Source organism: Balaenoptera ricei, chromosome 5, assembly GCF_028023285.1.
Source record: "Balaenoptera ricei isolate mBalRic1 chromosome 5, mBalRic1.hap2, whole genome shotgun sequence".
Classification (NCBI taxonomy): Eukaryota; Metazoa; Chordata; class Mammalia; order Artiodactyla; family Balaenopteridae; genus Balaenoptera; species Balaenoptera ricei.
The window spans coordinates 91,169,540-91,196,256 of record NC_082643.1 but is presented as its reverse complement, the minus strand read 5'-3'; the positions used below and the strand labels follow the sequence as shown (position 1 = coordinate 91,196,256).

Genomic DNA, 26,717 nt, shown 5'->3' with positions numbered 1-26,717 from the left:
TTTCTCAGAACCAAGAGTAACAAATTCCAACTGCTAGAGCTTCCTTAAACAAATAAAGATTTCCTTTATTCTGAGGCCAGCTTGACAGGAAAGCCTAGCAGAGAAGCAGTCTCCAGAAGCGAGTGGCCAGAGGTCATTTTAGTGTAGCTGGGGCGTCTTTGTGGGTGGCTTGGACAGTTCTGGATATGGTTACATGCATGTGCATCCTGTCATCTGACTGCATCTGGATCCTTGCAGGTGGGCCTGTCACACACCCAGTGCAGAAGGGACTGTGTGAGGAAGCTCAGAGCACATTCAAGACACCCCAAAGAGTTAGTGGAACCACATTCAGCATATGGTGCTTCACAGGCAGATTTTCTGGCAGATTTTCTGGCAGATTTCCATCAACAAAGAGCTTTCATTGTGAGGTTTGGAATCATGGTCTTTTCATCCATGGAAAAGCATTAAATCTGGTCATGTATAGGAAGAAATTTTCCTTTTCTTTTTTTTGACCACTTCTTAGGTTTGCTCAGTGGTTTCCTTTTTTTGATAGTCACAGATTCCAGGAAAGCTATGCTAATAGACACATTGAGGTTTTGGTAGGGGACCTTCCGTCTAATAATGACAGATGCAAGTTACTGCAATGGGGTTTTATAGTGATTTGAATAGTGTCCCCTGTTTAAAAAAAGAAAATATCATGTCCATTCAAAACCTCAAAATGTGACCTTATTTGGAGATAGGGTCTTCACAGATGTAATGAGTTAAGACGAGGTCATCCTGGATTAATGTAGGCCCTAGATCTAATGACTGGTGTCCTTATAAAAAGAGGAGAGGACAAACAGAGATACACAGAGAGGAGCAGGATATGTGATGTTGAAGCAGAGATTAGAATGATGTGTCCACAAGGCCAGGGATTTCTGGGAGGTATCAGAAGCTGGAAGAAACAAGGATGGATTTTCCCCAAGAGCCTTTGGAGGGAGCATGGCTCTGCGAGAACTGTGAGAGGATAAATTTCTGTTGTTTTCAGGCACCCAGTTTGTAATGGTTTGTTCAGGCAGTTCCAGGAAACTAATACAGGCTTCAAAGGCTGAGCCCCAGATCTCTTTGCAGGCCCACGCCTGCTGACCCCATTTCTTCCTCTCCACCAGGGGCTTAAGGATAACCTATTTTCCTTTTCTTTCAGCAACTGTCAACACCCGCTCGCCTCCCCTCACCCAAGCCCAGCAGCGGAGTGGTACCCAATTTTCCCAGGTCCTCCTTTTCCTGCTGACAAGCTCATAGTCCTCTCTTTGCTGTCATTACTTTTTTTTTTTACTAATTACTACAGACAGACAGGCAACCACACAAGTAAGAATGCGGGGGAAATTGCAAGGTTTATAAAACTTGTTAAACCACTGCTCTTCTGGTCTATCTTGTTCCTGGAGTTATCTAGCGTCTGCAATTAAATTGGCACTTGGGTATTCTTCCTTTCTGTTAAAACAAAAAACAAACAAAAATTGAATTGTATACGTCTCTACAGTTATAAAAATTTTTAAATATTTCCTAAAATTGATATAAACTGCACAAATCGGAAGTACCAATGCATTTTCATCAAGTACCTATATTTTTAACCACCACCACAGGCTTATATGCCATGAACCCATCCCCATCTCCAACCAGGATTGTGGAAAAGAAAATCTGGCAAGTTTTTGCTTAACTCTCTTCTGAGATGGCCTCTGAGGAACTAGGCTTCTGTCCTTCATGTTCATTCTGGAGTGTGGGGCTGGCCAACCCTTCCCCTCTTTTCTTGTTGAGATGTACCCTTTCCTTTGGGAGCTCTTCTCATTTGGCAGATGTGATCATCACTGAAGAGGTCATCATGGCCCTTGACTGACATCTGGGAACTTTGGTTCCCACCATTCCTGATAAGAGTGGCTCACTATGCCTAAAATGTTTGTGCAAACAATATGGTTTATGCTGAACACGTGCTTTGTTTCTAGGGATGTGGAATTTTGGTAGATGCTAGGCAGGGGGTGCCTGCATGACTAGCCCCAATAAAAACCTCGGACACTGAGCCTCTAATGAGCTTCTCTGGTAGACAACATTTGACACGTGTTGTCCCAACTTGTAGTCTAGGGAGGTAAGAGTGTCCTGTGGTGCCTCTACTGGGAGAGAGCTCTTGGAAGTAAGGGCCTAGTTTTTCCCAACTTCATCTCAGGTGCTTTTTCCCTTTGCTGATTCTGCTTTGTATCCTTTCGCTATAATAAGTCATAGATGTAAATATGACTATATGCTGAGTCCTGTGAGTCCTCTTAGTGAATCATCAAACCTGGGGATGCCCTTGGGGACCTCCCAACACAGGCTTTCTCTGTGATATTTGGGGAGCAAATATCAATACTATCAAAGAGAAGTGGAGGGTTGATGGCTTTCACTACAAAGTTTATTTACATAACTCCTTTAAATCTAATTTGACTTATTCATTCATTTGTTCATGAATTTATATGCTTTGTCAAGCACACATTATGTTCTACTCACTCTCCTAGGAACTGGAGGGAGTGAGAGAGAAATACAGAGAGAACATCACATCCTTCCCTGCAAGGAGCTCACAGTTTCACAGCACCTTTGAATAGAGAAATAATTAAACTTCAGTGGGAGAGGTGCCACTGGAGGAAGTCAGAGCAAGGATTTGGGGAGAATACAGGACAGAGACATGGTGATCTCTGCTTAGGAAAGTGGGGACAGTGTTCCAAAGGAATTGGCATTAAACTGGGATTTAGAGGTCAGGTAGAGGTTGACCAAGTGGAGAAGAGGGTAGGGATATCCTGTCAGCAAGAATAAAGCCACAGAGGCATGAAATAACTGGTCCTAGGAATAGGGAGATGCTCAGGATGGCTGCAGCTGGGACGAGGTCAACCGTGGGGTTGATGTGAGCAGTTAGAGCCCAGTCTGGGAGGAATTACATGCAGTGATAATTTTTTTTTTAATAAATTTATTTATTTATTTATTTTTGGCTATGTTGGGTCTTCGCTGCTGCGCACGGGCTTTTCTCTAGTTGCAGCGAGCGGGGGCTACTCTTTGTTGCGGTGTGCGCGCGGGCTTCTCATTGCAGTGGCTTCTCTTTTTGCAGAGCGTGGGCTCTAGGTGCACAGGCTTCAGCAGTTGTGGCATGCGGGCTCAGTAGTTGTGGCTCACAGGCTGAGTTGCTCCGTGGCATGTGGGATCTTCCCAGAGCAGGGCTCGAACCTGTGTCCCCTGCATTGGCAGGCGGATTCTCAACCACTGCGCCACCAGGGAAGTCCCTGCAATGGTAAATTTTTAGGTTTGTTTTTGTTTTTGTTTTTCGGTGAGCAATGGGATAACATTAGAAGTTAGTGACTGTCCATCAACAGATGAATGGATAAAGAAGATGTGGTGTGTATATATATATATATATATATATATATATATATATATCTCAATACAATGGAATATTACTCATACATAAAAAAGAATGAAATAATGCCATTTGCAGCAACATGGTTGGACCTAGAATTTATCATCTTAAGTGAAGTAAGTCAGACAGAGAAAGACAAATATCACATGATATCACTTATATGTGGAATATTAAAAAAAATGGTACAGATGAACTTATTTACAAAACAGAAATAGATTCACAGACATAGAAAACAAACTTATGGTTACCAAAGGAGGGGAGGGATAAATTAGGAGTTTGGAATTAACAGATACACACTACTGTATATAAAATAGATAACCAACAAGGACCTATTGTATAGCACAGGGAATTATATTCAGTATCTTGTAATAGCCTGTAATGAAAGAGAATCTGAAAAAGAATATATATATACATATATATAACTGAATCACTTTGCTGTACACCTGAAATTAACACATTTAAAATGAACTATACTTTAATAAAAAAAAAAAAAACTATCTCCTAAAAAAAAAAAAAAAAAGAAGTTAGTGACAATGATCAGACCTGTGATTTAGAAAGAACCTTCCATTGGTTTCCTAAGTGAAGAGAGGCTGTATAATAGAATGGCTAAAAGGGTGGAGCCAGACCACCGGCGTTCCCACATTAACTCTGCCACTTACAGCTGGGTGATCTGGGACAAATCACTTCACCTGTATATACCTTAGTTTCCCCATGTGTAAAGAGGGGATAATAAGAACCCCTGCCACAGTGAGCTGTTGTGAGGGTATATAAGCTAATAAACTCAAAGCATGTGGAACAGCATCTGGTTCTCAATAAGCTGTAGCTTTCATTATCACTGCATAAAAGCAGCATTTGTTTCACAAGCATTTTATCTGCATGTAAGTTTTTGGGAACAGATTCTGCTTAAAGCAAGATCCAGTATTAGTGTAAGATAAATTTGGGAAATGACAGAAAACTGGGAATCAGGATTTTCTTTAATATATCTGTATTCAAATCACAACATATACATGTAAATATTGAAGTGGAGCAGAATACAAAGATGCAAAGTGCTCTTCTGGAGGATCTTTGTGTTTCTTCAAGACAATGATAATTCCCCATGAAGTAAAAGCCCACTGCAGCTAGCTAAACAAAGCCAATATAGATTATCAACCAAGTGGCTATTATCAGATTTATAATATTATGGTATTTATAATATATCAGAAAGGCTAGTGTTCCTTCTGTTTTCCATGGTTACACATGGCATATCAGTTGAATCATAATCTTAAAAATCAACCTCATCTAATTAAGACATTCACCTAAGTCAAGTAGTCTTTGTTTCTTTTTTCCCCCATTGCTATAAAAACCTTGTAATGCACTAAAATCATTTTAATGTAACTTTTTAGTAAAAAAAAAAAAAAAACACAAAAATTGAAACATTGCCAAAAACATATACAGAAGTAGAAGCTCCAGAATTTTCATATAGAAGGGATTTAGAAGTAACCAGGTATTCGGAACATTCTTATCCCATAGCCTAATAGCTATCACTTTCACCCTCAATTCTGTCTTTGAGCGTTTGACTATTGTATTAGTTTCTTGCCGTTGTTGGCATTCCTTGGATTCCATGGCTTGTGGCCACATCACTCCAATCTGTGCCTCATCTTCACATCTGCCTGAAGTGTGTCTTCTCCTCTGTCTCAAACTTCCCTGTGCCTTTCTTTTATAAGGACACTTGTCATTGGATTTAGTGCCATCTGGGATGATATCATCCCCAAATCCTTAACTTAATTACATCTGCAAAACCTTTTTTTCCAAATAAGATAATATTCACAGTTTCCAGGGATTTGACAAGGACATTATCTTTTGGGGGAAATCACCATTCAACCCACTTCAACCACCCTGTATGAAATAGCACCCACCCATTTGTACTACCATCATTCTGTACTCCTCACCCTGCATTATTCTTTTTCATAACATTTGTCATCATTTCACATTCTAATATTCTCTTGGCTACTTTTTATCGTTTATCTCCCCCAGGAGAATGGAAGCCTCATGAGAGCAGAGGTGTGTTCACTCCTCTCTTCCCAGCACTACAATAGCACTTGGCGCAATTTATTTGTTGAATGTATGGAGGAACTAGGAAACTTTCTTGAGTCCATGTTTGCTCAGTAAGGATGGTTTTCTACTTAGGGGTGAAAATAAAGATCATTTGGGGTACCTTGGAGGGAGGAGGGCTGTTGATGGAGCCCAACCAGTACCACTAGCGAAAAGCAGCAACCAGATTGCTGAAAAAAAAAAGATCAGAAATTTCAGGTGGGATTTTACTCCAGCCAAGTCTCTTCCCTGCCCCTGGATTCTCTTTCTTAACCCTTTTTCCTGATCTTGGCCCCTCTTATATGCTCTCATAGCAGCCTGTACTTCCTCCACATAGCTACAGCATACTGTATTGTAACTGCCTGTTTATTTGTTTGTAATTTCCATCTCATCATACTCTCCCTTACGGCAAAAACCTTGAGATCTTTGCTGAGTTCTGTGAGTTGTTCTGGCAAATTACAGAACCTGAGAAGGTCATGGGCCCCCCAAATTTATATACAGTTGGTCATAAAAGGGGGTGGCCTTGGGACCCCTGAAGTGTAGCTGGCATCTGTAGTAAGGACAGTCTCATGGAGAACTGACCCCTTAACTTGTGGGATCTGTGGTAACTCTGGGTGGTTAGTGGCAGAATTGAATTGTAGTATGCCAGGTGGTGCTGGAACGCCTATCCTGAATCTTCCAATGGCTCCTTGCTCCGGGGTGTTAAAAAACCTGAGGCTCTCAACAAAGACTGGATTTGAAATACAGATGTTGACACAGCCTCCATTAACAAAAGCCCCATCAAATAGCAGCAGCGCTCTGTGTCTTTTCTTATTAAAGGAGCATTATTTTACAGGTGATGGTGACATTGGACATGGTGCATTTAGGCCTGTGTTAGGATGTTCTGAATACATAGGTATTGTAGAGTGATGTTGTACGAGTGATGCCAAGTTTCATTTAAAGATCTTGCATCTTCTAAACCCTGACTCTTATTGAAGAATGGGCTCCTAAGGGAATATTCCATGGGAACAAAATTAAGAAATATCTGTAAGAAACACTGGAGGCAGCAGAGCCTTAGAATTCAAAACTGAGATGCTGACACAGGGATATATTTTACCATGTTTACGAGAATTGAAAAAAAGTCTGCTTTGGCTGATTGATTTGGTAATAAACACTGGCTTTACCGATCAACTTTTAAGTTAGATTTTTTACATACATTGAATGAGCCAAATCTGCAGTTCTAAAGTTTTGGCAAAAATATACTTAAAACTCATGATAAGATAAAAACATTTTAACAATAATATTGTATTGCCAAAGGTCTATAGAAATGTTAATGTTCTTTTTTTCTCAATTCTGAGTTAAAAAATAAAGTGCCTTGAAATGAAAGAGTTACAGTGCAATTATTAATTACTGATAAGTCTTTTAAAAGCCTTTTTGGTATACTTCCCAGAGATTGACAAAGTGAATAACTCAAACAAAGGAGGACCTAAATGAATTGCCTTATGATAGATCATAAAAAATAATTTTTGATGATAGAGTGCTATATGACTTTTAGCATTTATCTTGGAAGATCAAAGATCTGAGTGACATTGCTATTACAAAGTATTCACCATAAGCATCTATTTATATGAACATATTTTCTCAGTGTTTATAAAAACTAAAACTATGAATAGAACTGATGCTGAATCCTGTCTTATCTAGCAATAAGTAATATTCCTCTACTAACATGTGAACTATGGACAAAAAAATAGCACCATTCACCTCACTAAAAGATACATTTCCATAAAAATATGTTATAGGAGATTATATCAGACTAAGCCTTTTATAGACAAAAGTTATAAACTTTGGATAAAATATAAAAACAATTATTTGAAGACGCTGGAAAGTAACAAAAAGCTGGCAGGCAGGATTTTAAGGGATGGCTACTCTTCAAAGAATTGAAATATAATGAGTGTGATTTATGCTCATTCATCTTTTTATCTGAGGGCACTACTCTGTCTGCACTGTGAAAAGCAGCGGGAACTCAGAAAGCCACAATCTTAATGGCTTAAGGAATTAGAGAATGGAGCCTGGGGCTCCCAGAGCAGCTGGAAGTTGAGGATGAAACTCCTGAAAAGGAACGCATAATAGAGGGAGAGAGCTCCAAAATCTACACATACACTCTGCCCAAATCCTTGGTTGACTCCTGAACTCTGTGTGCATAGGATAAAAGTTAACTACAGTAAGTCCCCTACATACGAATCTTCAAGTTGCAAACTTTCAAAGATGTGAACGTGTATTCGTGTCCAATCACGTGTTAGTTCACGTGTCTGCTGTACATTGTCACGTGCGTGCATCCTCTACAAGTGGTTGCCCTTTTGTGTATTTTACTGTACAGTACTGTATAGAGTACAGTAGAACAGTATCTTTATTTCAAGCCCAGGATGTCCGGAAGCAAGCGTAAAAGCAGTGGTGATGTAGCTGGTACTGATAAGAAGCTCCAGGAATTGGAGGCCCAGAGAAAGGATGAAGAGAGACAAGAGGAAGAAGAAGTAACTGCAGAACTGAAGAGATTCACAATGCAGGAAATGGCAAGGGGATTTTCTTTATGTGAGGAGGCACTGTTACTTTTGGAGGCACAGGACCCGAACGTAGAACAGTACACGAAGTTTGCAGTAGCCGTTCAGAATGCAATCCAGTGCTACTGTGTCATCAACGATGAGAAAAAAATAGCTACCCAGACATCACTGGATCGTTTTTTTCAAGAGGGTAGGTAGACTTGAATCCAGCTAGGAACCAGAACCTGTGCCATCAATGTCAGGCGTGAGTGAAATTGCACCTTGCCCTCCGTCTCTATTGCTGACGATCCATCAGCTCTACCATCTCCCACCTCCTCTCCCTCCTCCAGTCAGTAACTCTTCTTGCCTGTTCACTCGATGCCAGCCCTGTATGCCAGCTGTTGTTCTATACTACTGTACTTTTCAAGGTACTGAACTATAAGATTAAAAATGTTTTCTTTATTTTTTGTGTTTGTTCTTCATGTATTATTTGTGTGAGAAGTATTATAAACCTATTACAGTACAGTACTATATAGCCGATTGTGTTAGTTGGGTACCTAGGCTAACTTCGTTGGACTTACAAACAAATTGGACTTATGAATGTGCTCTCGGAACAGAACTCATTCGTATGTAGGGGACTTACTGTACCTGCAAGAATACGTCAACATTTATCAGAGGAAGATAACAGAAGCTAGAGGATCTACAATGTATCACCTACAATATCCAGTACACAATAAAAAACTAACAAGAATATAAAGGAACAGGAAAGTTTGGGGGTTTTTTTACTTAATTTTTATTGGAGTATAGTTGCTTTACAATGTTGTATTAGTTTCTGCTATACAGCGAAGTGAATCAGCTATACACATACAAATATCCCCTCTTTTTTGGATTTCCTTCCCATTTAGGTCACCACAGATCACTGAGTAGAGTTCCCTGTGCTATACAGTAGGTTCTCACTAGTTATCTATTTTATACATAGTAGTGTATATATGTCATTCCCAATCTCCCAATTCATCCCATCCCTCCTTTCCCCCCTTGGTGTCCATATGCTGTTCTCTACGTTTGTGTCTTTATTTCTGCTTTGCAAATACCTTCATCTGTATCATTTTTTAGATTCCACATATAAGCAATATTATACAATATTTGTTTTTCTCTTTCTGACTTACTTCACTCTGTATGACAGTCTCTAGGTCCACGTCTCTGTAAATGGCACAATTTCGTTCCTTTTATGGCTGAGTAATATTCCATTATATATATGCACCACATCTTCTTTATCCATTCCTCTGTTGTGGGCATTTAGGTTGCTTCCATGTCCTGGCTATTGTAAGTAGTGCTGCAATGAACATTGGGGTCCATATATCTTTTTGAATTATGGTTTTTTCCAGGTATATGCCCAGGAATGGGATTGCTGGGTCATACGGTAGTTCTATTTTTAATTTTTTAAGGAACCTCCATACTGTTCTCCATAGTGGCTGTATCAATTTACATTCCCACCAACAGTGTAAGAGGGTTCCCTTTTCTCCACACCCTCTCCAGCATTTATTGTTTGCAGATTTTTTGATGATGGCCATTCTGACCGGTGTGAGGTGATACCTCATTGTAGTTTTGATTTGCATTTCTCTGATAATTGATGATATTGAGCATCTTTTCATGTGTTTGTTGGCCATCTGTATGTCTTCTTTGGAGAAATATCTATTTAGGTCTTCTGCTCATTTTTGGATTGGGTTGTTTGTTGTTTTGATATTGAGCTGCATGAGCTGTTTGTATATCAACTGACGATTAACCCCTTGTCAGTTGCTTCGTTTGCAATATTTTCTCCCATTCTGAGGGTTGTCTTTTGGTGTTGTTTATGGTTTCCTTTGCTGTGCAAAAGCTTTTAAGTTTAATTAGGTCCCATTTGTTTATTTTCATTACTCTAGGAGGTTGGGCAAAAAAGATCTTGCTGTGATTTATGTCAAAGAGTGTTCTGCCTGTTTTCCTCTAAGAGTTTTATAGTGTCCAGCCTTACTTTAGGTTTTTAATCCATTTTGAGTTTATTTTTGTGTATGGTGCTAGGGAGGTTCTAATTTCATTCTTTTACATGTAGCTGTCCAGTATTGAAGAGACAGTCTTTTCTTTTGTCTGTTCTTGTCTCCTTTGTCGTAGATTAGGTGACCATAGGTGCGTGGGTTTATCTCTGGGCTTTCTATCCTGCTCCATTGTTCTATATTTCTGTTTTTGTGCCAGTCCATACTGTCTTGATGACTGTTGCTTTGTAGTATAGTCTGAGATCAGGGAGCCTGATTCCTTCAGCCCCATTTTTCTTTCTCAAGATTGCTTTGGCTATTTGGGGTCTTTTGTGTTTCCATACAAATTGTATTCTAATTCTGTGAAAAATGCCATTGGTAATTTGATATGGATTGCACTAAATCTGTAGATTGCTTTGGGTAGTATAGTCATGTTCACAATACTGATTCTTCCAATCCAAGGACATGGTATATGGTATATCTCTCCATCTCTGTTTGTGTCATCTTTGATTTCTTTCATCAGTATTTATAGTTTTCTGAGTACAGGTCTTTTGCCTCCTTAGGTAGGTTTATTCCTAGGTAATTTATTCTTTTTGTTGCAATGGTAAATGGGATTGTTTCCCTAATTTCTCTTTCTGATCTTTTGTTGCTAGCGTATAGGAATGCAAGAGATTTCTGTGCATTAATTCTGTATCCTGCAACTTTACCAAATTCATTGATTAGCTCTAGTAGTTTTCTGGTGGCATCTTTAGGATTTTCTATGTATAGTATCATGTCATCTGCAAACAGTGACAGTTTTACTTCTTCTTTTCCAATTTGCATCCCAAGGAACAGGAAAGTTTGACTCATAGTTCAGAGAAAAGGTAGTTAGTAGAAACTGACTCCAAGATGACTCAGATGTAAGAATTAGCAAAGACTTTTTTTTTTAATTGAAGTACTGTTGATTTACAATGTTGTGTTATTCAGGTGTACAGTAAAGTGATATATATTCTTTTTCAGATTCTTTTCCATTATAGATTATTATAAGATATTGAATATAACTCCCTGTGCTATACTGTAAGTCTTTGTTGTTTATCTATTTTATATATAGTAGTGTGTATATGTTAATCCCAAACTCCCAATTTTTCCCACCCCCTTTCCTTTCCCCATTGGTAACCATAAGTTTGTTTCCTATGTCTGTGAGTCTATTTCTGTTTTGTAAATAAGTTCTTTGTATCATTTTTTTAAGATTCCACGTGTAAGTGATATCATATGATATTGGTCTTTCTCTGACTTACTCCACTTAGGATGATAAATTCTAGGTTCATCTATGTTTCTGCAAATGGCATTATTTCATTCTTTTTTATGGCTGAGTAATACTCCATTGTGTATATATATATATATATATATATATATATATATATATATATATACCACATCTTCTTTATTCATTCATCTGTTGATGGACATTTAGCTTGCTTCCATGTCTTGGCTATTGTAAATAGAGCTGCTATGAACATTGGGGTGCATGTATCTTTCCAATTATGGTTTTCTCTGGATATGTGCCCAGGAGTTGGATCGCTGAATCATATGGTAACTCTGTTTTTTCTTCTTTAAGAAACTTCCATACCGTTCTCCACTGTGGCTAGAAAAGAGTTTTAAACAGTTATTATACATATATGCAAGGACATGAAAAAGTATATGGTCAAAATAATGAATTAACAGAAAAACTCAGCAGAGATATAGAAATTCTAAGAAGAGAGAGAGAGAGAAATGGAAATTCTAGAACTGAAAAGTACAAAATTTGACATAAAAAATTCACTGGGTAGTCCTAACAGCTATTTAGAAATGGCTGAAGGGTTGGCAAACTTAGAAACAGATTAAAAGAAATTATCCAATCTGAAAAACAGAGATAAAAACTGTTGAAAAAAATGAACAGAGCCCTAGTGGCGTTCAAGACAATATTAAAGAGCCTAAGATACATGTAATAGGAATCACAGAAAGAAAGGGAAGAGAGAATGGGGCAGAAAATTTTTTGAAAAAATAATGACAGATTTCCCCAAATTTGGTAGAATACATAACTTTAAAAATGAATAAACCCAGCAAAACCCAAGCAGGATATATAAAAAAAGAAATTCATACCACAAACATCATGGTCAAACTATTGAAAACCAGATAAAGAGAAAATCTTAAAGGCAGCTAGGGAAAAATGACATAGTAGAAATTGAGTAGGTGGGTAGAGGGACAGGATTCAGAAACAATGAAAGCTAGAGGACAATGGAATCATATTTTTAAGAGCTAAACTTGGAGCAGGGGTAGGGGGCAACATCAATCCAGAATTCTATATGCAGAGAAAATATTCTTTGAAAATGATAGTGAAATAAAGATGACTTCAGAGAAACAGAAACTTAGAATTTATGAATTACAAGAAATGCTTTTTAAAAATTATTCAGAGGGAAGGGAAATGATATTAGATGAAAACTCAGATCTATGGGAAGAAATAAAGGGCATTGGAAATGGTAAATATGTAGGTAAATAGAAAAGAATATACATTTAAAAATTTTATTTAAAAGATGTAATTGTTTAAGGCAAAAATAGTTCACTGCATTTAAACATAGGTGGGGGGCTTCCCTGGTGGTGCAGTGGTTAGGAATCCGCCTGCCAATGCAGGGGACACGGGTTCGTGCCCCGGTCCGGGAAGATCCCACATGCCACAGAGCAACTAGGCCCATGAGCCACAACTACTGAGCTTGTGCGTCTGGAGCCTGTGCTCCGCAACGGGAGAGGCCGCGACAGTGAGAGGCCCGCGCACCGCGATGAAGAGTGGCCCCTGCTTGCCGCAACTGGAGAAAGCCCTTGCAAAGAAACGAAGACCCAACACAGCCAAAAATAAATAAATAAATAAATAAATTTATAAAAAAAAAAAAAGAACATAGGTGGGCCTAATGTATATGAAAGCAATCATGTAAAGGATGGAGGATAAATAGAACTACACTTTTGCAAGGTTCTTACATTTTACATCAGTTACTACAATATGAGGTCATGTGCATTGAGACACTTTAAGCATGCATATGCTAGAGTAAGCACTAAAAATTAATGTAAAGAAGTTTAGTGGAAGGTCAATAAAGGAATGAAGATGAAATATAAACAAATATTGATTAACCCAAATGAAAGCAGGAAAGGAGAAACAAAAGAACAAAAAAGGGATGAAACAAATAGAATACAAATTGCAAATAATAATAGACTTAAAATCCAACAATATTAATCTTACGTTAAATGTAAATAGACTAAAAACTCCAATTAAAAGGCAGAAATTATCAGACTGGATTTTTTTTTTTTTTAATCAAGAACCAACTATAGGACTTCCCTGGTGGCGCAGTGGTTAGGAATCTGCCTGCCAATGCAGGGGACACAGGTTTGAGCCCTGGTCCAGGAAGATCCCACATGCCGCTGAGCACCTAAGCCCGTGCGCCACAACTACTGAGCGTGTGCTCTAGATCCCGCAAGCCACAACTACTGAGCCCATGTGCCGAGACTACTGAAGCCTACATGTCTAGAGCCCGTGCTCCGCAACAAGAGAAGCCACCACAACAAAGAGTAGCCCCCACTCACCGCAACTAGAGAAAGCCTGCTCACAGCAAGGAAGGCCCAACATAGCCAAAAAAAAAAAAAAAGAACCAACTAGACTCTATCTACAAGAGACACATATTTAATATAAAGATACAAAGAGATTGAAAAGAAAAGGAAAAAGATTTACCAGGGAAACAGTAAACATAAGAAAGGTGGAGAGGTTGTATTATTATCAGACAATATAGAATTCAAGCCAGGAGTATTAAGAGAGATAAGGAGGGGCAGTTCATGAAAGAAGGAAAGAGAGAGAGAGGGAGGGAGGGGCGGGGGAGAGAGAGAGAGAGAGAGAAAGGAAGGAAGGAAGGAAGGAAGAAAGGGAGGGTTAAATCATCAGGAAGACTTGAAAGCCTAACAGAAAACATAAAAATCATACATATATATGCACCTAATAACACAACTTCAAAATGCATAAAGGCAAAACTCATCAAACTAAAAGAAGAAATAGACAAATCCACATTCACAGTTAGATTGTAATATTCTCCTTTCGGAGAATGATAGAACAACTAAATTTAAAAATTCATAAGGATATAGTTGATCAGAATAACACTATCAATACCGAACTGAATTAATATTTATAGAAAAAAATTGACAGTTACATAACTACTCAACTGCAGAATACACATTCTTTTTTAAAGCACACATGGGATGTTCACCAAGGTAGATAATATGGTGGGTTATGAAATGAGTCTCAATAAACTCCAAAAGGTTGAAATTTTAGTGACTCCTTTCTGTCCACAACAGAATTAAATTAAAAATCAGTAATAATATCCAGGAATCATTTTGCAATATATACAAATATTGCATCATTATGTTGTATACCTGAAAGTAATATAATGTCATATGTCAACTACACTGTAATTAAAAAATAATATCTAGGGCTTCCCTGGTGGTGTAGTGATTAAGAATCCGCCTCCCAGTGCAGGGGATGCGGGTTCGAGCCCTGGTCCGGGAACATCCCACATGCCATGGAGCAACTAAGCCTGTGCGCCACAACTACTGAGCCCGCGTGCCACAACTACTGAAGCCTGCGCGCCTAAAGCCCGTGCTCTGCAACAAGACAAGCTACCACAATGAGAAGCCCATGCACTGCAACGAAGAGTAGCCCCTGCTCACCGCAACTAGAGAAAGCCCGTGCGCAGCAATGAAGACCCCACGCAGCCAGAAATAAATAAATTAAAAATAAATAGTGTATATGTGTCAATCGCAATCTCCCTAAAAATATATCTATATAATAATTTTAAAATAATATCTAGAAAATAATATCTAATCAGCTAGAAGAGGAAGTCAAATCCCAGTTAAGTAGGAAGAAGGAAATAATAAAGAACAGAAGTCAATAAGCTAGAGAATAGATAATCAGTGGAACCATAGATGTCTTTTTGAAAAAATTTAAAATTTTTATAAACTTCTGGCCATATTAGTCAGTAGAAAAAAAAAGAGAAAATGCAAAATACCAAAATCAGGGATGTTTGAAAAAATGACAAGGTCCTGGCTCTCGTGGACTTCTAGTGGGGGAAACATGTACATTGTCATACAAATAAATATACAGGTATAGACTGTGGTAAACTCTATGAGAATTCTGCAGGGGAGGGAGAGGCCGATTGGGGTTGGAGAGGAGCACCTCTGCAGAGGTAAGTTAACTTCGACCCCTGCGCTCCACGAGGAGTAACGTCAGCCCCTCCCGCCGTCTTTGCGGCCCCTAGGAAGCAGGTGGCGGCCCCGCCCCGCGCGCCGCGCCCCCCCCATCTCAGCCGCCTCCGCCCTTCCGCGCAGGCGCGGGATGGGCGCGAGGTGGGGCTCGGCCGGCGGCTGGGCGGGGCAACCGCGGGGCGGGCCCCAAGCGGGACCACACACTGGAGAGGTGCTTTCGGTGTCGGTTCCCCGCGATGCCGAGGCCAGACCCGGACGCCTCGCCTCTGTGAGTCGGTCTCAGCGCGGAAGGCACAGAGGGAGGCCATGGCGGAGCCCTCCGAGCCCGGGCGGCAGGCGTCCGCGGGCGGCGGGAGCCTGGAGGAGGAGGACGAGGAGGACGAGGAGCGGGAGCCGCTGCTGCCGCGGATCGCCTGGGCCCAGCCGCGGAAGGGCGCTCCGGGAGGCGCCGTGAGGCTGGAGAAGGCTGCCGGGGAGGAGGGCGCGGCCTCCCCTAACCAGGCCAGTGACCGGGAACTGCTGCTCCTGCCCAGGGATGCGTCTTTCTCTTCTTCCCTGAGTTTGGGGTGCCTGCGGAGCTCGCCCACCGACCTGGACCGGAACCGCCCCGTGGGTTCAGGTGCGATCCGGCTCTTCCCTTCCCCGGCGCCCTCCCAGAGCGCCTGTCGCCGCCGCCGCTTAGCCCCCCATTCAAGCCCCTCCTTGGGTCCCTACCCCCGGCTTTTTTCGCTGTCTCCCGCTAGCCCTTGCCTAGTAGGAAAGGCTCTTCGCCGGGCATCAGGTCCGACGCACAGGCCGAGGGTCAGCCGCTGGTCACACCTTGGACACCGCGCCTTTCTCTCCTGCTTCCCCGTTTACTCGCACCTTTTCCAGGGGCTATAAGCTGCTTCACCTGAGACCCGGGGTTGTCATTAAACACTGATCCTTGAGGCCTCCCCTAAGAGTGAGCCTAAACTTTTGGAATCAGACAGGAAAATTTAACACTGTAAAATGACGTAAGTTGTTTGCTCAAGTTTGGACTTGAGTTTTGGGTTAAGAACCCTGAACTACCAGGAAAGTTGGTGAATTTGCAAGGTGGATGACAGCCGAGAGACAGAGAGCAAGAATATCCGGTTGCCACTGGGACACGTTTCAAAAACTTTTTAAATTAAATATTGTTACTGTAACATTAGCCAAAGGGGGCAGAAGCAGTTGAATTTCTGTACCTGCTCTCTCTCTTGCAAAGTTTCCTTTCCTGAGTTATTTCTATTTTTATACTTTAAAAAGAAAAAGAAAAAAATTGTTTCACTCTTAAGCAGACTGACAGCCTCACGTGAAAGAGAGGATAATTGAAATGATGTTGAAAGGTATGCGACTTGCAGGCATTGATATTTATTGATAAATCGAATTTTTTGGCATGATCGAGTCGAATAAGACTAATTGGATAGTAAAATAGAATAGGCTTGTAAGAGTCCTAGGTAGAGCTGAGACAGGCTAGTTTGTAAAATGGCCGTGATAACACCTACTTGCTGGTGGTAAGGATGGTTTAAATGACCAGATGTGTGCATTGTGCCTGGAGTTCATTCCACATGTGAGCTTAAAGAAAAGGCACAGAAAATGTAGTTTTCATTAATGCTGCTTAAGTTTTTCTGGAGTGGTTATTTTACATGTCCTGCTATTAGTACACTAATGGGGCTTCTACAATTTAAAGAATTCTGGATAGAGTAGGTTATTCTAGTTGTAGTTGAATTTATGGTCAAATATTCTAGAGTAAATAAATCAGAGCAGCCCAAGGGAAGCAGACTTTCATGAATAAAGCTTTAACAAACCTGTCTAATATACAGGTCGGCTAGCTACCATTATGTTAGCTTTTGGATGCATTGACAGTACAACATTTAACAGAACAAACAAACATGCATTTGCAATCAAATCGCAAATGGATCCACATTCACCCAGCTACATTGATAATATGGGTATATATTACCTAGAAACCGACCTGTGAAGATTTGTGCGGCTAGCTTGCCTTTTTCTACCCAAAGTTACCTGTGTAGCTAGATTTTAAAAGAGCCTAAAACCTTGAAAATATATTTATTCTATGAAGGTGAGGTTTTGTAAACAAATGATATTTAGGCTAGGGAAAGTAAAAGTGGAGATAGAGTATAATATTTGAATACAAATGGATTATTAAAGAGAATTCCAACCTTTTGAATGGCAGTAACTTACTTATATCACAGTTTACAGTTTGCTAAGATCTTTTTTTGTATATTTCATTAATTCTCACAATAGCACAGCAAGTTAGTTGTTATTTACCCCCATCCTGAGTGTGAAGACTGAAAATGAATGAAAACTGTAATGACTAGTAGTTGATAGAACTTCAGAGGTAAGCCAAAGTCAAGGTCCAGGAAGTGGAAAAGCCAGACTGAACCTAGTTTTTTCATGTCCTACAGTTTTTCCATTTTGCTGTAGATCCCCAAGTGTTATAAAATAATTGTTAACTTTTGTTTACTTATTATGGAGGTCTTATTTTTAATGGATTTAAAAATAGTTTTGAACCGTAAAAACTATTTTTAAAATTTCAAACCATTCTCCTAGAAAGTTCATAATTAATTTAACTCGATGATTAAGTTTAGTTATTTTTTGAGTCCATTAACTTGCTTTGTCCTTTACCATCCAATTTCCATGAAGCCACTTCTCTAGTTCCAAGATATTCTTGCCTTTAGATTAATATTAACGTCATTTATGATGCTTAACTATTTTGTTTATGCAAACAGGAGCTTTATGTACTTTACCCAGTGGAAGAATGTCATATGTCTGTTATCTTTACTTGAACAAGACATGTGACAAAGTCTAGAACCAGCATAAACATAGTGTTGTTGGATCAATGTCAAAAGGATTAGTGGCATTCCTTGTTCCAGCTGTCATTTTAATCAGTGAGTTGAAGAGTAGTAATGATGATAATAGTTAATACCCACAAAACAGTACATGCAGGGCATAGTTCTATGTGCTTCACATGTATTAATTTATAACCAACCCTATGATGTAAGCACTATTTTTTATTTATTTTCATTTTAAGGAAGCACAGAGAGGTGAAGTGAAGGTCCCAGTTAATATAAACCAGAGGCACTTATCAATTTTGTTGGAGAGCCTGGCAATTAGAGAATGGTGTTAGAATTCACAAAGAGCTTCCAAAGTAAAAGAAAGTGTGTTTATAAGCCATTTAATGATTCATGGTGGCTTATAAATGTACAAACAAAATAAAATCATTTAAAAGTAAGGAAGAAATATGAGAATGGGAAATAAGAGCAATGAAATAAATAAGATGGAGGCTGGAATAAGAGTACACAAAATTAACATCACACACTCGATACAGGCAGCCCACAGATTTGATATTTAAGATATTTAAGATATTTAAGATTAAGATTACTGAGCAGCCAACTTGAGAGAAACACAGTCACTTGCAAGACAATCACTCTGTCCATAAACAGACTAGTTATTTGAACCAAGACAAAACTGGCAAAGGATAAACTGTCATGTATTCTCTTGGAGAAGAGATTATATGCTGAGTAATAAAAGTGTTGAATTTCACAGGAGTGTTTCTTACAACTTCCCTGAAGTTCATTTCAGTAGAAGTAATTCTAGTGGGTGGTGGTATCAGTATTGCTAGGTCTAGATTCAAGATGCTGATAGTCTGGCTTAATTTAGAGGAAGGTGTTAGAAGAGTGGATATCCCATGGATCTTGACAATCCTCCAAAGCTGAACTTTTGAAAGGTAGTGAGCAGCAGTGTGTTGGAGATATTCCTCAGCCAATAATTAGAATACACTTATTCTTGTTTTCCATTTATTGCAGAGATCCGTCATTCAGCAAATGTTTCAGTGTCTATGGGGTGCCAGTGGAAATTGAGGCCTTGGGGAAACCGTGGTGGCCAGATATCAAATGGATGTCCAGTCACGAGCCTTGTCCCCATGTAACCTTATAACCTAATGGAGGAAAGAGTCAATTAAAACAAACAGTTCTAACAGAGGGTATATGTGCTTGGATGGGGAAAGCCAAGGCTTCCATTGAGCCATACCCTGGATTTAGGGGCCAGGGAAGATTTAGCAGAGGAAGTAGCGTCCAATTTGAGACTTGAGGATGAATAGCACTGGAACCCCTGAGGGTTCCAGTTTGGGTCAGATCACCAAACTTGTGAGCCAGCTACTTTTCTTTTTAGAAAATATTCTTGCCAGTGGGTAAGATATAGTCCCAACCCTTAGGTGAGGAAGAGTTCATTTTGATTTATTTATTTAAAATGAGAACTTGATAAGTTACCATGCACACTTATATAAAACTAAATATAAGAGGTTATACAAGGGGTTCTCTTAATCCATTTTCCATTTCTGCTTATCAGAGGATCAGCTGTAACCCTTACGTGTGGTTAAGGGTTTGTTAATAAATAATTCGCAAATTTATTGAGGGTTTACCATGTGCCAGGTACAGTTTTAAGCACTTGGCATATATCACAGGGCAAAACAAAGCTCTCTGCCCTCCTGGAACATAGATCATTTTGTTATAGCGTTGCAAGGTGATCAGATGAAGTCGAAGGATGGATAAGAATTAGCCATAGAAAGGAAACTTGGCATATACATCAGAACAGCATGGGCAAAGGTTCAGAGGGTGGGCTGGATGCCTTGTGAAAAGTGTGGAGTTTGAATAGGACTGGAACTTGACTAGAAGGCCACTGCTTCTTGGAGGAGTGCCAAAGAGAGTATACAGAGATAGAACTCACATTCTCAGACAATTTGAATATTTTTTGTTACAGGGACAAATAAAAATCTCATAGTTTATTTCTTAAAAGGGAGAAAGTAATTTTAAAAATTTAAAGAAGATATAGCTAATTGAGCCCTCAGCTATTAAAAATCAAACCAAACAATGACAACAGACCTTCAAACCAAATCTCCATGGCACATTTATCTTGAAGTGGTGTAACTTTAGGGTGAGTTCTCCAAGTTAAACTCATTGCTAAATACACATTTAGGTAAATAAAATGAAGAAAGTTGTAGAATGTAATTGTGAGTTATGAATCAGAAAAATTACTAAAAAATAATTACTTTGATTTTTAGAATAGTTGATATATAGTCTTTTTTTTTTTTTTTTTTTTTCCCTGGCGGTAGTTAGGTAGGACCAGTTGTCTCTTAAGTGCCTTTCTGGATTGTGATGGTAAATCCAGACCATTTTCAAAGAATGCCAGTTTTCATGTAGGGAGATAATCTCATTTATCCAAAAGAGTTGCTCAATAAAGGGACAAGTTAAAGAAAAAGGGATTGAGAACATCCAGGCTGATTGTATAGGAATCATTCTGATCTGATTTTGGTTGAAGCTGAATTATTAAGTATTCAGAGTATGATCCTGGGCTCCGTGAGAGTAACAAAGGCAGGTTCTATGGTGAACTCATAAAGCTTAACCCATAAAGCAATTTGATAACATCTAATAGTAATGTCAAAGTCTGCACATAGTTTCCAAAAGAATTGGAACAGGATGGGAGAGACCAAAAGGGGTCCAAGAGTTTAGCCATTTCAACATGAATTAGTATGACAGGACTCCTAAACAACGATTGTAATACTAGAGTGCTTCTTATTTTGGTATAGTGTCAAGACTGAGAGATATCTCTATTCTCTGCAATGGGTTGCCTGATTCTGGAGACCATATTTTAAAGTGGCACATTGAAAACTGAAGCATGAAGCAGGAGGGCAACTCGGATGCTGAAAAGCCTGAAAATACTTCCATATGGAAGGAGGCGGAGAATAGAGGAGACTTAGGGGAGCATGAAATGATCTTCAGCTATTTGAAGGGCTATCCCTGGGAAGAGAGGAGTAAGTAGACTTTTGTTTTGCTCCAGATGGCAGGTCTAGGACATTGGGTGAAACTACAGGAAACCTATTTCTGAAAAAGAAAGTTTATATTTGTTTTCAAACAAACACAAAAAGTATGGAAAAAGGAGTGATCTCTCTTTGAAAGTGTTTAAACATTGGTCCAGAGACCACCTGCTTGGCGATGTATTATGGAAAGTACATCAGTACTGTGAGCAAAGCTGAAATAAATAGCTTTTCAAGTTCTTTCTTGTTAAGAGCCCTGATCTAGAAGAAATATCATTTGACTAATTATAATTATTATTGGCCTATTCTGCCACACAACTAATACTTCATTTAATTCATTTAAATGTTTATGAAGAACCCACTAAACGCCAGTTCCTCTTCCAGGTGCTAGGGATGCACAGTGAACAAGAAAGACAAAGTTTCTCCCTTCATTCTTAAGAATTTTCATGGAATAGATCTGGAAATAGTATATCAATTGTATAGACATGACTAAAGTACTTGGATTATTTATTCTTTTAAGTAGGTTAAATATGCCCAAGGGCCCTTTTTGTAGTATTTTTCTCAGCATAAACTTTTAAAAACTAGTAAATAATAGTTTTATTTATGTCTGAATTAAGGAAAATTTTAAATTAAGGAAAGTTTATAGTTTGAATTTTCATAAGATTGTTGTGTAATAGCATTTAAATGCCTTTCAGAGTAAAATGTCAATAATTTTTGGCTTGTCTACCACTTTAAATGATTAATTATTAATTCTGCAAGTGTTTATTGAATGCCTTTTATGTTCCAGGAACTATAAAAGTTCTGGGTATATAGCAGTGAGAGAATCCTTGTCTTCTTGGAGCTCACAAAATAAATAAGTTATATAATATGTTAGGTGATAAGTGCTAACCAGAAAAATAAAGTGGAGGTTAGGGGAGATTGGGTAGGGTCTTGGGGGCCAATATAAGAACTTAGAGTTTTTCTTCAAGTGAGATGGAGAACCACTGGGCTACCCTGTGTGTGAAAGTGCTGAGTCCTAACCACTAGACCGCCAGGGAATTCCCTGATTTATGTTTTAAAAGGATTACCATACCTTCACTGTTGAGTGTAGAGGGGAGATCAGTTAGGAGACTCTTGTAACAATCTAGGCTAGAGTTGATAGTGACTTGAATCACATGGAAGGAATGGAGGTGGTAAGAGGTGGTTAGGTTCTGGATATTCATTTAAGGTACAGCTACACAACTTGCTGTTGGCTGTCGGGGGGTGAGGGTGTGAGACCATGGATGATTCCAAGGTTTTTTGCAAGAGCGCCTAGAAGATTTGGAGTTGCCAGTAACTAACACAGGGAATACTGGGAGTGAAGCAGTTGAGAGGAAATGAAGAATTGAGTTTGAGGCAGTAAAGTTTGAACTGTCTACTAAACATCCAAATGGAGAAGCTGAGTATAATAGTCTGGGGTTCAGGGCAGAAGTCCAGGCTTGAGATATAAATCAGGGAGCCATCAGTGCTGATGAGGGAGAGAAGAGGGCCATGAACTGAACCTGGGCATTCCAAAGTTAAGCGGTCAGGGAGATGAAAATGAGCCCACAGAAGACTGAAAAAGAGGAGCTAATGAAATGGAAGGACAACTTGGAGAAGTGGCATCTTGGAAGCCAAGTGAAGAAAGTGTTTTCAGGAGGAGGGAGTGACCGACAGGGTGGAACGATGGTGTTGGTCAAGGAAGATCAGTTCTGAGGTTGGATTTAGCAATGTGGATGTCACTATGGACCCTGACAAAAATTGTATCAATGGAGTGGTCAGGTCAGAAGCGTGATTGAAATGGGTTCAAAAGAGAGTGGGAGAAGAAAAATTGGAGATGGTAAATATAATTATAGAAGTCTTCTGCTATAAAAGGGAGCAAAGAAATGAGGGGGTGTCTAGGGGGACTTTGGGGGCTAAGAGAGATTTGAGATGAGAAAAATTACACCATGCTCTGTATGGTGGTGGAAATGATCCAATAGAGAGGGAAATATTGATACAGGAAAGAATTGTAGAAGAAATGTCCTGGAGAAGTCAGGAAGAGATAGGTCTAGTATACAAAGTGGAGGAGTTGATCTTAGAGCTTGGATCATCCATCTATAGTAATAAGCAGGAGGCAGAGGTTGTGGATGGGTAGATATGGTGCTGAGGGCTGATGGTAGTTTTTTCTGCTTGCTTCTCTTTTCTTCTTGAAATAGGAAGATCATCTACTGAGAGGAAAGTGGTGTTGGGAATTTGAGGAGAGGGGAGGGTATGAGATAGTTGTCCAGAAGAGTGGGAAAGTCTGTGTATTAGGGGAGTCGTCCTAGTTTAGGCCATTATAATGACATACCCTAGCTGGAGTGGCTTAAACAACAGACATTTATTTCTCACAGTTCTGGAGGCTGGGAAGTCCAAGATGAGGGTGCCAGCATGATCAGGTTCTTGCTAAGGGCTCTCTTCTTGACTTGCAGATGGCAGCCTTCTCACTGTGTCCTCACATGGCCTAATCCTATCATGGGGTCCCCACCCTCATCTAAACCTAATTACCTACCAAAGACCCCACTCCCTGTATGATCACATTAGGGGTTAAGGCTTCGACGTGTTTTGAGGGACACAAGCATTGAGTCTTTAACAGGAATGTAGTATGCTCCCAGGGCAACATGAAGGGTCCACCTGAGGATTGTGGTGATGAATTTAAGGGGAGACACCAGGCTTTGTGTTTATCTAGTCAAGTTCAGCTGTCCAGGCATAGGCATAGTCAGCAGTCAGTTGGGTTTATCCAGGATTGGGATTTTTCCATGTAACCATGATGAGGGGTGGGAGGAAGAGAGTGATTTTTTTTTTTAAAGGAATTCCTTTATTTTTATTATTTATTTATTTATTTATTTATTTTTGGCTGTGTTGGGTCTTCGTTTCTGTGCAAGGGCTTTCTCTAGTTGTGGCAAGCAGGGGCCACTCTTCATCGCGGTGCGCGGGCCTCTCACTATCGCGGCCTCTCTTGTTGCGGAGCACAAGGTCCAGACGAGCAGGCTCAGTAGTTGTGGCTCACGGGCCTAGTTGCTCTGCGGCATGTGGGATCTTCCCAGACCAGGGCTCGAACCCATGTCCCCTGCATTGGCAGGCAGATTCTCAACCACTGCGCCACCAGGGAAGCCCGAGAGTGATTTTTTGATGATTAACCATAATTTATGCTGGCAAGGAGGGAAGAAGGGACACAAAGGGGGTGACGACCATTGAACAGTATATGGTAAATCGGTGCTTTGAACGTCCTAGTGGGATGGAAGAATTTTTGAACTCAGGGTGCCAGAGGGCGTGAACTAGGAAAAATAGAAGATACTTGAAGTGAAAAGTAGGGAGAGATTGCAGGTATTGGTGATGACAGATCTGAGGTATGACTGCAGTCGGAGGCTGAGGTGGGATGAAGAACAAAAACACTGGGAGGGAGGAGTTCAAGTTAACACAAGGCATTAGTGTGATTATTTCAGTATAGGAGATCTTGTTTTTCACATGTCATAGCTTGAATTGGGGTTAGAGAAAAAAAAAAAAAAGCATCAAACCAGCCCATACAATACTTAATTACATTTTTCTGTACCTAAATGTTTTAGTGCTAATAATCTAATCCAGTATTACAGGTCTATATTGTGAGCATGCTCATAGCTGGTTTTTCTTCTTCTTAGCATTCTATTTAACATTGTTTTTTCTTTTTTTCTTTTTTTTTTTTTTTTTAAAGAATATTTTGATGGCTCCAATTTTTTTTTTTTAATAGTTACTTTATTTATTTATTTATTTATTTTATTTTATTTTTTTGACTGTGTTGGGTCTTCGGTTCGTGCGAGGGCTTTCTCTAGTTGCGGCAAGTGGGGGCCACTCTTCATCGCGGTGCGCGGGCCTTTCACTGTCGCGGCCCCTCCCGTTGCGGGGCACAGGTTCCAGACGCGCAGGCTCAGCAGTTGTGGCTAACGGGCCTAGTTGCTCCGCGGCATGTGGGATCTTCCCAGACCAGGGCTCGAACCCGTGTCCCCTGCATTGGCAGGCAGATTCTCAACCACTGCGCCACCAGGGAAGCCCTAACATTGTTTTTTCTTAATGCAATAATTGTTGGTTCTTCAGAGTTGAATACATTCTTGGATGATCCAGAATTTGCTGATGTTATATTGAAAGCAGAGCAAGCAATAGAATTTGGAGTTTATCCAGAAAGAATCTCTCAAGGTTCAAGTGGAAGTTACTTTGTGAAGGATCCTAAGAGGGTGAGAATTTCACAGACCTACTATACATAACAGACATTTTGGAAAACACTAATTTAAATGTGAAGTCATTGTGAGTTTCTGAAGATATTTTCCTAATAAATCTGATTGCACCTTCTTTTCAGATATAAAGGTCAGTTTACTATTAACTAAAGCACTCTACGACTTAAAAATTGAGCTATTCATTTTAAGCCATAGTTTTCTGTTTTATTATTTTAATATTTGGTTTCAAGTATTTATTGAATACTCACATTTAGCTGTAGATTTGTTGGGTTTATATTCACAAGTCCTTACCGTACAGAAACCAAGCAGAGTTTTATTTTACCCTCAGAATATTTTTTCCAGCATTATACCAGAGAAGGAGCCTGGGAAGTCTGAAGTTTGAAGGCGTTGGAATGTGACAAAGTGAAATGAACCAAAGTATAATTCTAAGGCAGAAAAGAGAAGTTGATACGGGACTTTGTTCCACTTAGTCTAGAATTTTTCAAAAATCTGTATTATTTCTAAAAGCTTTCTGAATGATGCATAGCCAGCAGTTCTCTTTTTCAGGAGGAAAAAAGATTATAATTCCATCCAAATATTTTTTGCAAAGACTGAAGTAATATTTTAAAACATAGTCTTTTTTGAGATTTAAATATATATATGTAGGTAATGTCAATCTCTCAATCTTTATTCTAAGCTTGATTTCTTAATTTGTTCGTGTTGACTTTTTTATTAGTGACTCAGACTTTATTGCATTATAAAACAATTATATACTTATAATTAGATTTTTATTTCTTGTCTAAGGATAATTCAGCTTCTAAATTTAATATTAATGTATTTTATCAGACCAGTAATAATGATTATAAACTTTTAGACATCCATGAGCAATTTTTTTTAAGAGGAGAGAATTTATTTAAAAATTGGTTCATAAAGAAATAACTGAAAAATGATTTAGGGTAGGAGAATCTGGCAGCATAGATGTCACTGTATCCTATCATTTCCTTTGTATCTTAGAGATGACTTTTTGTCATTGGATTTATTCATTTAACAGATGCTTGAACGTCTACTGTGTACCAGGTACACAGTACTTAGGATATAGCCCTAACAGAGAAAGTCCCTGCCCTTTTAGAATACACATCTACTGGGAAAGTAGACAATAAATAAACATAGAATTTGGGTATTTAATAGATATTGAATAATAACACTGTTTGACCTAGGTCAGTGGTTTTCAAACATTTTAAAATCAGTGGGACCCCTTCTTAACTAGGAAGTCCAGTACATAAAATGGGTGAAATCAGTGGATGGGGTCTTAGAGCCCTGCCCTCCCCTCTTCTCTCACCTTCCCTAGAATTTCTCAGAGCACGGTTTGAAAACCATTAGCCCAAAGGATTATTGATTTTAGATTGTTGAATGAGAATGCATATAAAACTGTTATTAGAA

General features: G+C 39.3%; 1 protein-coding gene across 1 annotated transcript in view; it reads left to right on the top strand.

Moving 5' to 3' along the window:
- Nucleotides 1-15,436: 15,436 nt before the first annotated feature.
- The window catches only part of PI4K2B (phosphatidylinositol 4-kinase type 2 beta), a 31,831-nt gene continuing 20,550 nt past the window's right edge, over nt 15,437-26,717 (top strand). The window contains exons 1-2 of the mRNA XM_059923247.1: nt 15,437-15,858; nt 25,162-25,298. Coding sequence (XP_059779230.1) covers nt 15,546-15,858; nt 25,162-25,298 — 450 coding nt within the window. The 5' untranslated portion in view covers nt 15,437-15,545. The remainder of the gene's footprint in view (nt 15,859-25,161; nt 25,299-26,717) is intronic.